Source organism: Octopus sinensis, linkage group LG9 (genome assembly GCF_006345805.1).
Source record: "Octopus sinensis linkage group LG9, ASM634580v1, whole genome shotgun sequence".
Lineage (NCBI taxonomy): Eukaryota > Metazoa > Mollusca > Cephalopoda > Octopoda > Octopodidae > Octopus > Octopus sinensis.
The window spans coordinates 27,613,654-27,631,444 of record NC_043005.1 but is presented as its reverse complement, the minus strand read 5'-3'; the positions used below and the strand labels follow the sequence as shown (position 1 = coordinate 27,631,444).

The window sequence follows — 17,791 nt, the reverse complement described above, 5'->3', positions numbered from 1 at the left end:
TTTTATGTCATCTAAGCAATTGAAATTTTTACTATTAAGACTATTCTGCAGAGACCTGAATAAGTGGAAATCCGAAGGAGCAATATCTGGTGAATATGAACGATAGGGTAACATATCCCAGTCGAGCTGCAGCAATTTTTGTCTGGTTCCCAAAGCATCAAGTGCCAAAAATGAACTTTCTTATCTTTATCTTCCATTTTAAAGAGTTAAAGAATTAGCACAGGTTATAGGAATATAAACCTTCTTCTACGAAAAGATAGCTTAAACTGTGCTCTAAATGAAGGTGTAGTCAAACCCTATTTTATGGACTCAACCATGTTCTAAAATAAGTCAAAAGGTAAGCTACTATAAATCGGCACAAACTTTCTGGACAACCCAATATTAATAAATTTTTTTTAAATGGTAAGGAATCAGTAATAAATACCCATTATCATTTTTCAGTAAAGCAGCTTTATGTCTTGCAGTGTGCCGCTGATTGTTACGAATGTTCAGATCAGTCCCGAATATTGCCAGAGCTCTCACCATGCTCAGGTTTTGATGCTTGAGAAACACAGAAAAATATTTCATTAGCACTTGACCACATGATACATGAATTAATGTGTGTGTGTGTGTGTGTGTGTGCACATGTTGTATACATACATATATATTCTTTTACTCTTTTACTTGGTTCAGCCATTTGACTGTGGCCATGCTGGAGCACCACCTTTCGTCAAATACACTGACCCCAGGACTTATTCTTTGTAAGTCTAGTACTTATTCTATCAGTATCTTTTGCCGAACCACGAAGTGATGGGGATGTAAACACACCAGCATCGGTTGTCAAGCAATGTTGGGAGGACAAACACAGACACACAAACATATAGAGGAGGAATTATTTACATTTGACGGATATTTGTCCTCATCGTGTCTGTTGTTAACACAACATTTTGGCTGATGTACTCTCCAGCCTTCATCAGGTGTCTTAGGGGAATTTTGAACCTGGGTTTTCAATCCTAAGGTATTTTTCCGATGGTATTCTTCTTATTATTATTCAGATCACTGCCTGGAATCGAACTCAGAATCTTGGGGTTAGTAGCCTGTGCTCTTAACCACTTCGCCATATACCCATGACATATGGCGTCAAATGTAAATAAGGAAGTTTTATATCATAAGAAACTGGAGCAGTCCCAGATAGGTTATCATCAACAGTGTCCTTGGAGATTTCACTCAGGTTAGAACACTGCCTAAGTCTCCCCACAAAGCCTAAACACACACACACACACAAAATAAAACAGATTTGGCACTCAGAATATAAAAACATTTAACACAAGGCATGGTTCAAAATGGTGACTTACCTCAACCGCAATGTGAAGACCTGTATTACCATCTTTATCTTTCAAGTTGGCATCTATGCCATGACTAAGTAAAGTCATGGCGCAGTTGTAGCGGTGCTTCTCCAACATTATGTGGAGAGCGGAGCGAGAATTGTAAGTACTGATGACATTTATGTCAGCTCCGTATTGCCTCAGAATGTTAATATGCTGAAAATAGAGAAAGAAAATGCATCATCATCATCATCACCACCACCACTACCACCATCATAATAATCATTATTTAATGTTCACGGTCTTTGCTGGCATGGGTTGACAGGGTCTGATGGTTCTCAGGTCTACACCAAGCTTGATCGTCTACTTTGGCAGGGTTTCCATGGCCAGATGCCCTTCTTAAAGCCAACCACTTTACAGTCTGTGATGGGTGCTTTTTGCATACCAAATGCAGCACTACTGAGGTCAACTTGCAGCTCGCAAGAATATAAACACTGAGGGATGGGGTTTGGCTTTTATGTCCGGGAACAAAGGTTTAAAGTATGGGAGAAGGTGGGGGAGTATATAAGAATCAAAATTGAGAGAGAGAGAGAGAGAGAAGAGAGAGAGAGAGAGAGAAGAGAGAGAGAGAGAGAGAGAGAGAGAGAAAGAGCATTTTATGTGGCACCACCACCTGTAAAGGACCAGCCTGTATGGATAGATGACAGTGATTTTGCTTAGCTTGATGCGTCTTCTCAATAGGTTTCTTTCAGTTTCCATGAACCAAATCCAGCCCAGTGCTATAGTAGAAGATATTTGCCCAAGGTGGCACACAGTGGGACTGAACCCAAGACCATGTGGATGGGAAGCAAACTTCTTACAACATAGCCACACTTGAGTCTGTAAGTACAGTTGTTTTTGAAAACCACAAGAATCCCACTGAGGTTGAAGAAATAAAGAAACAAAAGAAAGTATAGCCAACCTCTTCTTTTTGTACCCAATGGATTGGGAAGCCTCCGTATTTCTGGTCTTGCTGAGAGGCCAGCCTCTTGTCGAAGTTGCACAGTAATTCAATCAAACTGAAAACATAAAGAGAAGGCTACAACATCTAGAAATAATACACAATTAATGTGAAATATAAACACAAATAACACAAATATGACACCTTTTTATCTTAACACACAAATATCACACAAATATTACACAAATAACATTTCAACACATAAATAACCCATACAGGCACCTTTTATCTTTTAGTTGTTTCAGTGACTGGACTATAGCCAAGCTGGAGCACTGCCTCAAAGGGTTTAGTTGAACAAATTGAACCTGGTACATGCATTTTTAAAGTCTGGTATGTATTCTATTGACCTCTTTTGTTGGACTGCTAAATTATGGGGAGGTACATAAAGTGACACCACTTGTTAAGGAGTGGTGGGAGGGAGGGACACAGATGCAGACACACACACGCACACGTGACAAGCTTCTTTTAGCTTTTGTCTATGAATCCATTTAAAAGGCATAAGTTATCCTGGTGCTATAACAGAAGACACCTGCTCAAGGTGCCATGCAGTGGGTTTGAACTTGAAAGCATGTGGTTGGAAAGTAAACTTCTTACTACACAGCTATGTCTATGCACACGCAATCATCACCACCATCATCATCACCACCACCGCAACCGGCACCGTGACCACCACCACCACCACCACCACCGCAACAACCATCGCTACTACCACCACCATCACCATAATGACCACCACCACCACCACTTTAATGTCCACTTTTCCAAGCTTGCATTTGTCAAACAGAATCTGTTGATGCAGATTTTCTACAATTGACTGTTCTTCCTGTCAACAACAATCATGTCTTTCCAAACAAGTTAATATCTCCTCATGGCCAGACATATTTTTCACAAAAGACTGGAAACAAATGTCATTGTATGTGATGTCAGGATATGGCTACACACACACACACACACACACATACACAAACACAATAGGCTTCTTTTAGTCTCTGTAAATAAAATCCTTGCAATTAGCTTCAATATTTCTAGATGAAAACTCCATTTCAAGAAAGATCATCATCATCATCACCATCACCATCATCATCATCATTTAATGTCTGTGCTCCATGCTAGCATGGGTGGGATGGTACCACAAGGGGTGGGATGGTACCATAAGGGGTGGGATGGTACCACAAGGGCTGGCCAGGCTGAAGCCTGCACCAGACTTCTGTGACTGTTTTAGCAGGATTTTTACAGCTGGATGCCCTTCCTAACACCAACCACTCAGTAGAATGGACTTAGTGCTTTTTACGTGGCACAAGCACAGGTAAGGTCAGTTTTGGCAAGGTTTTTACAGCTGGATGCCCTTCTGAACACCAACCACTTTACAGTGTGGGCCGGGTGCGTTTAAGAGGCACCTGAACTGACAGGGTCACCAAGTACATGCAAGACAATAACTTTTAAGAGGGGATGAGAAGGTGATGATGAAAAGGTTATAGTGAGACAGATACAGGTGTCTTGCTGTAGATGAAGTACAAGGTTACCTGGCCACAGAGAGAGAGAGAGAGAGAGATCAAGAATGAAGACAGAAGCAGGTGTGCTACTGCAAAGAAAATACATGGTTGCCCAACCTGAGGGAAGTGCAGGAGGAGGAGGAGAGAGAGAGTGGGAGACTGCAGGATGGGGATGGTGGCAAAATGCCGGGCATACTAGCAAAGAATGGGGATCAGAGTATAAATGACATGGTTGAGTAAAAGAAGAGAGAGGTATAGATAGTGGCAAATGCCAGGGCAAACCCGTAAGGTTCAAATGCCATAATATAAGTGACAGGATATTGCGAAGGTGGTGCAATTAAAAAGTGGGAGTAAGTGTTGAAATATTTGGGTATATATAGAGTTGGAGGGGCTACTAGGTAGCAATGATACAGAGGAACAGGGATGTGAGGGCAGGATTGAGGAATGAGAGCTAGGCATTGTGTATGAAGGAGGAAATGCAAGACAGAGAAGAGATGTAGATTGGTTTGTTGGGGTAGAGTAAAGGAAAAGTTTTCTTGTTACATGTAGGTGGAACACTCAGGTCTGGGGATAGCAGATGGCAATAATAGAGTGAGACAAGGCATGTGGGTAGAATGCACAGGTCAGGGCAAGCAGAGAGCAATGATACAGTGGCACCAGGCCAAGGGGACAAGATTGGAGAGTGAAAGGCAATCATAGTATATGAAGCAGAAATGTAAGGAAGAGAAGATATGTAGAGACGTAAAAAGCACCATTTGAGCCTGATCATTGCCAGTGCCACCTGACTGGCTCCCATGCTGGTAGCACGTAAAAAGCACCATCCAAGCATAGTCAATGCCAATGCTGGCTGACTGGTCCCCTGCCAGTGGCATGTGAAAAGCACCATTTGAGCATAGTCGAGAGGGGCCTTTTGTTGCCAACAGAGGTAATAGCTCTCTGAATTTCCTCCACCAAACTCTTATTCTCAAAACAATACATACATTAGCCATTATACTAAATATATCAATTTTTACACAGCCAAATCAAAGAATATTGCAACACAGGAGTGTCATCTTCCAAAAAACAGCTCGGAAAATGGAAGAACATGAACTGCTTGCAGTAAAGCCATAGATTATAACATCAATAATATGTAGATAAAACAAAAAAGCTATTCAGATTAAAAGAAAAAAACAAAGGAAACACAAGCTGTTTGTTAATCAACTTGAATTGAATAAGTGCCACTCGACATAATGAATACAATGGCTCACAATTCATGACCCAATTTCTTCTTATACACGTTACTTGAACCTGACACTTAAACCATCAAACAATTCACAGACCCCAAATTTCAACAACAAACTATTTCCACTGATATAAGCTTGGAACTTATGCCTACAGCTCTCATCCTCCATATGCATCACACACAAGCATTGTTTTCTGTCCTGTACACCACAGATACCTCTTGTGTTAATGCACACCAAAGAATACTCATCCAGTCGATCACAGTTGGTTGTGTCAATGAGAGAAGTTCATTTCCCAACCACATGGTTTCAGACTGAATACCACATGCAGGACACCTTAGGGAAGTTCCTTCCGAGACCAATCAGGCCAATCAAAAACTTGTGAGTGGAGTTGTTAATCAGAAACTGAAAGAAGCCCACTGTGTATATATATATGTAGTTAGGGTGTTGCACTCACAATTGTAAGATTGTGGTTTCAATTCCTAGACTGGGTGGTGCATTGTGTTCTTCAGCAAAATGCTCTGGGATCACTTTGACACCTGAGGTGTGGTATACTGTGCACCTGTTCAGGTAATGTCAATTTGATGTAAGGAGAGAGCTAATGTGTGGCACTTGAATTTGGTCACTATAAACAAATCATTTGCGCAGAGCATTCGCCATAAGCTGAACACTCATACTTTGTCTTTGACAGGAGAATCTATCATCATCATTTAATGTACGCTTTCCATGCCGGCATGGGTTGGATAGTTTGACTGAGGTCTGGAGAGCCAGTGGCTACACCAGGCTCCAATCTGATTTGGCAAAGTTTCTACACCTGGATGCCCTTCTTAATGCCAACCACTCCAAGAGTGTGTAGTGGGTGTTTTTTATGTGCCAATGGCACAGGCACCAGTCAGCAACCATGTTCGGATGGAGCATTTTATGTGCCACTGGCATCGATCATGTTTGGATGGAGCATTATCACATACCAGTGGCACTGAAGCCAGTCAGGTGGCACTAGCCATGGCTATGATTTCAACTTTACTTGACTCAACAGGTCTTCTCGGGCACATCATATTACCTAATGCTATATCTCTCTCTCTCTCTCTCTCTATATATATATATATATATATATATATATTTATATACATACATACACATATATACATATATACACACAAACATACACACACACGTGTATGTTTATTAGATCGACCCCGGTATGCAACTGGTACTAAATTTAATGACTCCAAAAGGATGAAAGGCAAAGTTGACCTCAGTGGAATTTGAACTCAGAATGTAGTGACAGACAAAACACCGCTAAGCATTTTGCCTGGCGTACTAATGTTTCTGCCAGCTCGCCGCCTTATCCAACCTTTAAATAATCTTTTCTTCTCTAGTCACAAGGCCCCAAATTTTTGGGCGCAGTCGATTAGATTAACCTCAATATGCAACTGGTACTTAATTTATCGATCCCAAAAGGCTGAAAGGCAAAATCGACCTTGGTGGAATTTGAACTCAGAACGTAAAGACAGACGAAATACTGCTAAGTATTTAGCCCAGTGTGCTAACATTTCTGTCAGCTCGCCGCCTGATCCAACCTTAAAACAATGCCTCACTAATACATTCATCTAATCCATGCTGGCATGGAAAAACAAACATAAAATGAACAAATGAATGAAGTATAATAATTTTAGAATTGTGGCATGTGAAAAGCTCCTTTTGAGTGTTGGGCCTCGTGGAGGCAATGACTGGGACGTTTGGCATTATGTTGTGCTTGAGAAGAGGACTCATGAAGCCAAGTAAAATCGCAGTTGTGGCAGATACCAATATCATGTAAATGGCCCCTGTGCTGGTGGCATGTAAAAGCACCCATTACAATCTCAGAGTGGTTGGCATTAGGAAGGGCATCCAGCCATAGAAACCATACCAAATCAGACTAGAGTCTGGTGCAGCCTTCCAGTTTGTCAGCCCTGGTCATACTGTCCAATCCATGCCAGCCTGGACAATGGATGCTAAATGATGATAATAATGTACGGCGAGCTGGCAGAAACGTTAGCACACCAGGCAAAATGCTTAGCGGTATATCGTCTGCCATTATGTTCTGAGTGCAAATTCCACCAAGGTCGATTTTGCCTTTCATCCTTTCTGGGTCGATTAAATAAGTACCAGTTATGCACTGGGGTCGATATAATCAACTTAATCCGTTTGTCTGTCCTTGTTTGTCCTCTCTGTGTTTAGCCCCTTGTGGGTAGTAAAGAAATAGGTATTTCATCTGCTGTTACGTTCTGAGTTCAAATTCCGCCAAGGTTGACTTTACTTTTCATCCTTTCGGGGTTGATTAAAAAAGTACCAGTTACGCACTTGGGTCAATGTAACTGACTTTATCCCTTTGTCTGTCCTTGTTTGTCCCCACTATGTTTAGCCCCTTGTGGTCAATAAAGAAATAGATAATAATGTACATTTTCACTGTGTATGTTACAAGAGGCAAAGTACTGGCATCAGGAAGGGCATCTAGTCGATGGACTTAAGTTGAAAAGTGGATTTAAAGGTAATAATGAAGATACATGCCACATATTTGTGGTACTTTGATGAAAGGCATCAAGCACAATATATAAAGGGGTTGTCATCAAGAACAGCATCGAGTGATAGAAACCATTCTAAAAATGGAAGGACAGAGTCTTGCACCACTCTAAGAGAATAGAAATTGGAAAAGGGAGCTGATTCAGACTATGACAGCCTATCTAAGGATAGCAATAAGTTCAGGAGTCCCTTTGCAGTGGCCTCAGTAACAAAAAGCACTTGTAAGAATTTTAAACTCTTTTTCTGACAATAATGAAAGAGGAGTGTCTCATTGTCAAAAGTAGTAACATTAGGTATCAGCAAGGATAATAGAAGCTGAGTCATTAACCCTAACGAATTAAATCTATACACAATGAATAACAGAAAAAGCACTTGTTAACACTAACACATAAACCAATTCACATATTTAGTGACTCTGATTACCCACTGAGATATAACTGAATGGGTTGGATAATTTGTTTTGAACAGTGGGACTTGAAGTAGATAGAGCTATAAAAAATAGGATGCAATTATTTAGTTAGAAAGAAAAAAAAAACCTTAGTAAGAATCCTGCTTCCCAGCCACACGATTCTGAGTTCAGTGCCACTGTGTGGCACTTTGGGAAAATGTCTTCCTCGGGCCGACCAAAGCCTTGTGAGTGGATTTGGTGGACGGAAACTGAAAGAAGCCCATCATATATATATGTATATATATATATATATATATATATATATATTATATATATAATATATATATATATATATAATTTGAAACTGACTTATTGGAAGTCCACCTGAAGATTGTCGATCAAGACAAGAAACAATTGTAGTGGCGGTTTTTTTGACTATTTATTAAAATTTTATGTATTGATTAAGTCTTTCCTTGTTTGTTTTGCAAAATAGTGGTTTTGTCTCTAATAATATTTTATAATATTTTACTATAAAATTGGATTTAATCCTAAATCTGATTTTTTCCCTGTAAATTTGGATTTATTCCCTAATATTTATTATATATATATATATATATATATATGTATATTTATATATTTAAGTATATATATATATGTGTGTGTATATATATATATATATATATGGCCATGGCACAGCCTTCTGGCTTCCTAGACCCCAGTTGAACCGTCCAACTCATGCTAGCATGGAAAATGGATGTTAAACGATGATGATGATGATAATGTTGATATATATATATATGTATGTATATATATATATATATATATATATATATATATATATATATATATTTAGTGAATTGAAGAAATGGAGTTGAACGAAGATTGAACAGAAATCGTTTTATTGCATTCTACACCTGTTTCGAAAGGCACAATTTACCAAATTCCGATTGAATAAGGAGACCATATTGTGTCTTTCTCTTCAGGAAGAAATAGGAAATCCGTTGGAAAAAACAAAAACAGAACAGAGGCGGAGCAAAACAAATCGAACGAGGCTCCTAAGTTTGGCCATGGGCTCTTATACCCTCAATATAATATAAATGAATATTTTCAAAGAGGAAGAATTTACGAATTTTTTCTCTTACAAGGTTTTTCACGCTGACTACTGATAATTTCTTTTAAAGATTTTATCCTCAATTGTTAATTTATATTTTTCACCGGAATAGTTCAATACTGAATTTTTATTCCGACTAGACAATTTGTTACCGAAATGCATTGCGAATAAGCCCGCCATTTTCATAGATATGTAAAGATAAACATTCGTACATGCTACGACGAATTCTACGGTGGCTATCGAGCTTGTAATGTTATGTTTTCTCTTATATTTCTTGAGTTTGTTGCACTGATGAACATGAAATGCATATTCTGCATTAAATGCGAAATCACATGTGATATGTAACTGAATCTTTTTTAAAATGATGTGTTTTGAAGTTTTGCATTCGGTAAAATTTTGTTTATTTTTAGTAGTTTTGACCGCATTGGTCCCTCTTAGCGTGTTGGTATCTACGAATAGTAGTACCCTCAATATAATATAAATGAATATTTTCAAAGAGGAAGAATTTACGAATTTTTTCTCTTACGAGGTTTTTCACGCTGACTACTGATAATTTCTTTTAAAGATTTTATCCTCAATTGTTAATATATATATATATATGTATATATATATATGTATGTATATATATGTATGTATATATATGTATATATATATATGTATGTATATATATGTATATATATATATAACTTTAGGAAACCGACAAGCCACCTGGTCACCTACCGATCGGGCCGGCATACTAGCCAAATCGACTACATCCTTGCCAGAAAAAGGGAAAGATGGCTGCTTATAAATGCCAAAACCTTCCCAAGTGAAGAATGCACCCCACAACATAGACTGGTAGTTAGTGACTTTAGGATCAGGACTAAGAGGGCGACTAGAAGACGACCAACATGGAGAAGAAGGGTCTGGAAGCTTAAAGACCCTGCGAATGGACAGAGATTTAGAGATATGTTATTTGAAGCTTTAGACGAAATGGAAGGGAGTATAGCTACGCATGGGGTAGAAGACAACTGGACGCTTCTGAGGGACAACCTGCTGAAAGCCGCTGACCAGATCTGTGGCTGGTGCAAAGTCCCCTTAAGACCCAAAATAACGTGGTGGTGGAACAATATTGTTGACAGGGCTATTAGACAAAAGAAACAGGCTTGGAGGCCTGGAAGAACGGTGGTAGCAGGGAAGTGTATCAGTCTGCCAGAAGGGAAGCCAGGAGACAGGTCTATCTAGCCAGAGGGGAAGCAGAGAAGGAAAAATTTGCCAATGTCCTGCGTCGTGAGGATGAAAGACTTGAGGTATTTCGTGTTGCAAGACAGTGTGTGAGAGAGAATCGTGACGTGGTAGGAGAGAAATGTGTTCGCAAGGAGGACGGTTCACTTGCACTTAATGAGGGTGCAAAGAGAGAGACTTGGAGACGCCACTATGATAGGTTGCTGAATGAAGAAAATGAATGGGATAAAGAGAGTCTGCCGAATGTCGACCCAACAGAGGGACCAGCAATCCGAGTTAACAGTTCCTTAGTAGATAAGGCAATTAGAAGCATGAAAACAGGGAAAGCCCCAGGCCCATCAGGAATTACTGCAGAGATGCTCAAAATATCTGGTGGTGTCGGCTATAGCTTAGTCACCCGTATAGTTAACCAGGTGATACACGAGGGGGTCATACCCAATGACTGGTGTAGCAGCATAATAGTCAACTGCTACAAAGGTAAAGGCGACGCCCTAGAGACAAATAACTACAGGGGCATCAAGCTGCTGGATCAGGTAATGAAGGTTACGGAGAGGGTTGTAGCCCAACTAATTAGAGAGAGAGTTACCTTAGATGATATGCAGTTTGGGTTCGTGCCAGGGAAAAGTACTACTGATGCTATATTCCTGGTAAGACAGCTGCAGGAGAAATACCTAGCCAAAGATAAGCCTTGTACCTGGCTTTTGTTGACTTGGAGAAAGCCTTTGACAGGGTCCCCCGGTCCCTTATCTGGTGGTCAATGAGGAAACTAGGGATAGAAGAATGGTTGGTGAGAGCTGTGCAAGCCATGTACAGAGACGCTGCTAGTAAGGTGAGGGTGGGCAACGAGTACAGTGAAGAATTCCGGGTAGAGGTTGGGGTCCACCAAGGTTCAGTCCTCAGTCCCCTCCTATTTATCATAGTCCTCCAGGCAATAACGGAGGAATTCAAGACAGGTTGCCCCTGGGAGCTCCTCTATGCTGATGACCTTGCTCTAATTGCTGAGTCACTATCAGAACTGGAGGAGAAGTTCCAGGTGTGGAAACAAGGATTAGAATCGAAGGGCCTTAGAATCAACCTAGCCAAAACCAAAGTTCTAATAAGTAGGAAGGTAGATCAATCACAAACGCCTTCAGGTAGATGGCCCTGCTCGATCTGTAAAAAAGGTGTAGGTAGAAACTCTATAAGATGCACCAAGTGTAAGCTATGGACACATAAGAGGTGCAGCAATGTCAAAGGAAGGCTAACTAGGAAAATAGTTTTTGTCTGTGGCAAATGCTCAGGAGCAATAAACACTGGAAATATGCAGAGACCAACTTCTGCCACGTTCCAGGGAGACAAACTAGAAGTAGTTGATAGCTTCCGCTACCTAGGAGACCAAGTCAGTAGCGGGGGTGGGTGTGCTGAAAGTGTAACTGCTAGAGTAAGAATAGCCTGGGCAAAGTTTAGAGAGCTCTTACCCCTGCTGGTGACAAAAGGCCTCTCGCTCAGAGTAAAAGGCAGACTGTATGATGCATGTGTACGTACAGCCATGCTACATGGCAGTGAAACATGGGCCGTGACTGCTGAGGATATGCGTAAGCTCGCAAGAAATGAAGCCAGTATGCTCCGATGGATGTGTAATGTCAGTGTTCATAATCGTCAGAGTGTAAGTTCCTTGAGAGAAAAGCTGAACCTAAGAAGCGTCAGTTGTGGCGTGCAAGAGAGACGGCTGCGCTGGTATGGTCATGTGACAAGAAAGGCTGAAGATAGTTGTGTGCAAAAGTGCTACACCCTAGCAGTGGAGGGAACCTGTGGAAGAGGTAGACCCAGGAAAACCTGGGACGAGGTGGTGAAGCACGACCTTCGAACTTTAGGTCTCACTAAGGAAATGTCTAGAGACCGAGACCTATGGAAGTATGCTGTGCATGAGAAGACCCGGCAAGACTAGTCAGGCCATAACCCGTGGCCCCGACCTGGGACGTAGTCAGTCCTGTGCATACCTTCCTTCTTGTGACACTTATGAAGACCTGTTGAGGCAAGTGAAAATCAAATCAAATCAAAACAAATCAAAATAGATGAACATCAGTGGAATTGTATTCTTTGTGGTACCAGTGCCGGTGGCACACAAGAAAACCACCCAAACGTGGCCGTAACCAGTACCGCATCGACTGGCCTCCGTGCTGTGGGCACAACAAACACCATCCGATCGTGGCCGTTCGCCAGCCTCATCTGGCACCTGTGCCGGTGGCACATAAAGACACCATCCGAAGACCCGGCGACGTAGTCAGTCCACCTGTGCATACCTTCCCTCTTATGACACTTGTGAAGACCTGTTGAGGCAAGTGTGTGACACTTGTGAAGACCTGTTGAGGCAGAGGCAAGTGTGTGACACTTGTGGAGACCTGTTGAGGCAAGTGTGTGACACGCGTGACCCTTGTGAAGACCTGTTGAGGCAAGTGAAAATCAAACCAAATCAAAATAGATGAATATCAATGGAATTTGTATCTTTGTGGTTCCAGTACCGGTGGCACACAAGAAAACCATCCGAACGTGGCCGTAGCTGGTACCGCATCGACTGGCCTCCGTGCTGTGGGCACAACAAACACCATCTGATCGTGGCCGTTCGCCAGCCTCACCTGGCACCTGTGTCGGTGGCACATAAAAACACCATCCAAAGACCGGCGACGTAGTCAGTCCACCTGTGCATACCTTCCCTCTTATGACACTTGTGAAGACCTGTTGAGGCAGAGGCAAGTGTGTGACACTTTGTGAAGACCTGTTGAGGCAGAGGCAAGTGTGTGACACTTGTGGAGACCTGTTGAGGCAAGTGTGTGACACGCGTGACACTTGTGAAGACCTGTTGAGGCAAGTGAAAATCAAACCAAATCAAAATAGATGAACATCAATGGAATTTGTATCTTTGTGGTTCCAGTACCGGTGGCACACAAGAAAACCATCCGATCGTGGCCGTTCGCCAGCCACATCTGGCACCTGTGTCGGTGGCACATAAAGACACCATCCGAAGACCCGGCGACGTAGACAGTCCACCTGTGCATACCTTCCTTCTTGTGACACTTGTGAAGACCTGTTGAGGCAAGTGAAAATCAAATCAAATCAAAACAAATCAAAATAGATGAACATAAATGGAATTTGTATCTTTGTGGTACCAGTGCCGGTGGCACACAAGAAAATCATCCGAACGTGGCCGTAGCCAGTACCGCATAGACTGGCCTCCGTGCTTTGGGGACGCAACAAACACCATCCGATCGTGGCCGTCCGCCAGCCTCATCTGGCACCTGTGTCGGTGGCACATAAAAACACCATCCGAGCGTGGCCGTCTGCCAGCCTCGTCTGGCACCTGCCAGCCTCATCTGGCACCTGTGTCGGTGGCACATAAAAACACCATCCGAGCGTGGCCGTCTGCCAGCCTCGTCTGGCACCTGTGTCGGTGGCACATAAAAACACCATCCGAGCGTGGCCGTTCGCCAGCCTCGTCTGGCACCTGTGTCGGTGGCACATAAAATCACCCACTACACTCTCGGAGTGGTTGGCGTTAGGAAGGGCATCCAGCTGTAGAAACACTGCCAGATCTGACTGGCCTGGTGCAGCCTTCGGGCTCCCCAGACCCCAGTTGAACCGTCCAACCCATGCTAGCATGGAAAACGGACGCTAAATGATGATGATGATGATGATGATGTATATATATCATCATCATCATCATTTAACGTCCGCTTTCCATGCTAGCATGGGTTGGACGGTTCAACTGGGGTCTGGCAAGCCCGAAGGCTGCACCAGGCCAGTCAGATCTGGCAGAGATATATATATATGTATATATATATATATGTATATATATATATGTATATATATGTATATATATATATATATATATATATATATATATATATATATATATATATATATATATAAATTTTTAAAAATTGAGGGAGATAAATTAATATTAATTTTAATATCAATTTAAAACCAGTAGTCCAGCATTCAAAAAATCTGAGGAGTCAGAGAAAATTCAAATATATGTGTATATTGGCAGGGCTGGCCTGCTAGGTAGCCGGCCAGAATGCTAGAAATAGATCATAAACGATCAAACTACAAGGGAAATTCTCTAGAGGAAGAATTCAGCGAACACCAGAACCAAATTTGGCGGGCAGGACATATGAAAAATTAAATAAAAAACAGACTTAAATGCATACCTCGGTTTCGGTCTTAACAAAAGAATTACTTGCATAATTCAAGTGTCCGTGACTTCTTCAGTACATTCGGTCCTCGAGATGCAAACCACAAGACTAACCCCAGCTCTCTGTGTCAAGACAGACACGTGCTTAGTCTTACTGATTACATCGGGAATAAAATTTCAAATGTCTTGGTTCCGGCGCGCTAAGAGACTCCTGAAGCGAAGGGCTGCAGTGAATAATTCACTGCGGGTAAAGCTTACTACTAGGGAACGTATTTATTTAAATATTTAAAAATTGAGGGAGATAAATTAATATTAATTTTAATATCAATTTAAAACCAGTAGTCCAGCATTCAAAAAATCTGAGGAGTCAGATTCCCTTGTAGTTTGATCGTTTATGATCTATTTCTAGCATTCTGGCCGGCTACTTAGCAGGCCAGCCCTGCCAATATACATATATATATATATGTATATATATATATATATATATATATATATATATATATATATATGTATTTGCATCTGTGTTTGTCCTCCCACCATTGCTTGATACAGATGTTGGTATGTTTACATCCCCATAACTTAGCAGTTCGGCAAAAGGAACCGATAGAATAAGTACTAGGCTTACAAAGACTAAGTTCTGGGGCTGATTTGTTCAATTAGAGGCGGTGCTCCAGCATGGCCACTGTCAAATGACTGAAGCAAGCAAAACAAAAAAAGAACAGACCAAATGGTAATGTTACTTAATCCATTGGTCATCTTAATTCTCCAAACCTAAAATGCAATAAATAAGAATTCAACAGGTCTTACTTGGAATCTCCCCTCTTCAAGGCTACGTGGATGGGAGCGACTCCATGACTCATTTGATAGGGATCTGCTCCAATATCAAGAAGAGCCTGAGTGCACTCCAGACTCCCTTGTTGACAACAATGAAAGAAGGGTGTCTCACCATTGTTGTTCTTTTTGTTAATGGCACTGGCTGCAGAATAATCCTTGAACAACTGCAATAGATCATGGAATGAATGGAGAGAGAGAGTGAGAGAGAGAGTGTGTGTGTGTGTGTGTGTGTGTATACATACATACGTACAACACTATATTGAAAGGATGTGTTATGATACTATTCCACATATATAAAAACAGCCATACCAACAATCCAACATATATCCATTATCGGCTGCCCCATGGATATCATTATGGTTTCGACACCTGGGCAGTACCATTCAATCCAGTGGTGTCAACAGTACTAAAATAAGTGTTGTTTGGGAACAAACATACCAAAGAAACCACAACTTTCAAACACATTTACACTATGTACAACCGTATCAATAAATAAATTGAATAAGTAAATTACAACCAACTCCTCAATATGTAACTAAACAGTAACCAATCAATTAAGTCATACAAAAATTATATTCCCTACTGTCTTCTATAGTATAATATAGAAGTTAAAGTTTAATCACCACATTTATTCAATCAATCAATATATATTGTTGTATACTGGGATGGTCATTTTTATTTTGCCTAATAAACACATGCACTATAAAACAAAAAAATGACCATTGCGAAATACAATATCTGCTTCAACACACAGTTTCACATCAAGAATCTTAAAACACAAATTCATAAACATATATGTAGATATATATAAATATATATATATATATACACACACACACACATACACACGCACACACACATACAGAGTGGCGGGGTGAACAAATTGTTGTCTAAATTACACAAAAATGAAAATAACACTGACATCTCATTTTAACTGATATACTTACCAAAATTACATTAAAATAACTTGAAATACTAAACAGTAAATTCATTCAATAAAATCGCCATTGGCTTCAACCATGGCCTCCAGATGACTTTGGAATCTCCTGCAACTCTTCTGGATCGTTGTCTTGTTTAAGTTGGTGAATACTGCCATAATCCTTGCTTTCAGTTCATCTTTGGTGTTACAAGGAGTTTTGTTGGTCTGTCACTCAACTGTGCCCCACACATAATAATCAAGGGGGTTGCAGTCTGAGGAGTTAGGTGGTCAGATATTAGGGGTGATGTGGTCACAGAAATTGTCTGATGGCCATGACTAGGTTCTCCTGCTTGTGTTGTATGATACAGAGTTCTGTTGCCAGACATAAGGTCTTCCAGTAGCCACCCTCTTGACCCAGGGTGGCACTATCTTCTCCAGGCACTTGATGTAAGCCTCGGTGTTGAGTCTGAGGCTGTGTGGAAAGATGAACGGATGCATAACATTGCAATCACCAGTGATCATTCTAAACACCATGATGTTGACTGGATGTTTGATCTTTAGCATTCTTGGCTACATGTCCTCAGACTGCACTGCCCTCAGATTGACACCCAAAAACTCTGAAATGTTTGTAGTGGAGCTTCTGGCATGAATGCTAAGCAGTACAGCATGTTGTTTCCAAATGTGAATTGTGTCATGGTGCTGTTTTTCTCACAGACGGTGGCCAGCTGACTTTGCTATACTGTGTAATTGACAATATCAAAAACAATGTGCTTGTGCGAAATTGAAAATATAAAATGGTGACAATTTATCCATTGCACCCTCTGTGTGTGTGTGTGTGTGTGTATATATATATATATATATATATATATATATATATAATATATATATACATATACATATACATATATATAATAAATTCAGGGTGAATACTTGATAAATGTAAGCACCTGTATATGCCAGTTAGTGGCATAGGTGATAGGATATATGTATCAAATGAAAAACAGGACACATAGGATTTTGCGGTACATATGTTTCGGGCTTTATTGAACAACTTATTCCTATATCAATGCATAATTGATATAACAGATAGATCAAAAGCCTTCTTCAGCCACGTACAATTACCACACCAAAGACATGTATCACATTAAAACAGGTTTGAGAAAAAACCGAGTTTCATTGGGAAAGTAAATCCTCATAGGCGTACATGGTATTGCGAGACTCCAAAACAAATCGACCATACCATTTTTTCACTTGAGTGAAAAAACGGTATGGTCGATTTGTTTTGGAGTCTCGCAATACCATGTACGCCTATGAGGATTTACTTTCCCAATGAAACTCGGTTTTTTCTCAAACCTGTTATAATGTGATACATGTCTTTGGTGTGGTAATTGTACGCAGCTGAAGAAGGCTTTTGATCTATCTGTTATATCAATTATGCATTGATATAGGAATAAGTTGTTCAATAAAGCCCGAAACATATGTACCGCAAAATCCTATGTGTCCTGTTTTTCATTTGATACACACACACACACACACACACACACACACACACATATATATATATA

General features: G+C 40.7%; 1 protein-coding gene across 6 annotated transcripts in view; it reads right to left on the bottom strand.

Annotated features, from left to right (window-relative positions):
• The window catches only part of LOC115215664 (85/88 kDa calcium-independent phospholipase A2), a 100,144-nt gene that overhangs the window by 32,360 nt on the left and 49,993 nt on the right, over nt 1-17,791 (bottom strand). For all 6 annotated transcript variants that reach the window (XR_005000612.1, XR_005000611.1, XM_029784924.2 and 3 more), the window contains 4 exons: nt 15,281-15,471; nt 2,266-2,362; nt 1,335-1,520; nt 425-540 (listed from right to left, as the gene is read on the bottom strand). Coding sequence is in view for 4 of the 6 variants with exons in the window: in XM_029784924.2 (XP_029640784.1) it covers nt 425-540; nt 1,335-1,520; nt 2,266-2,362; nt 15,281-15,471 (590 nt within the window). In the remaining 2 variants the exon portion in view is untranslated. The remainder of the gene's footprint in view (nt 1-424; nt 541-1,334; nt 1,521-2,265; nt 2,363-15,280; nt 15,472-17,791) is intronic.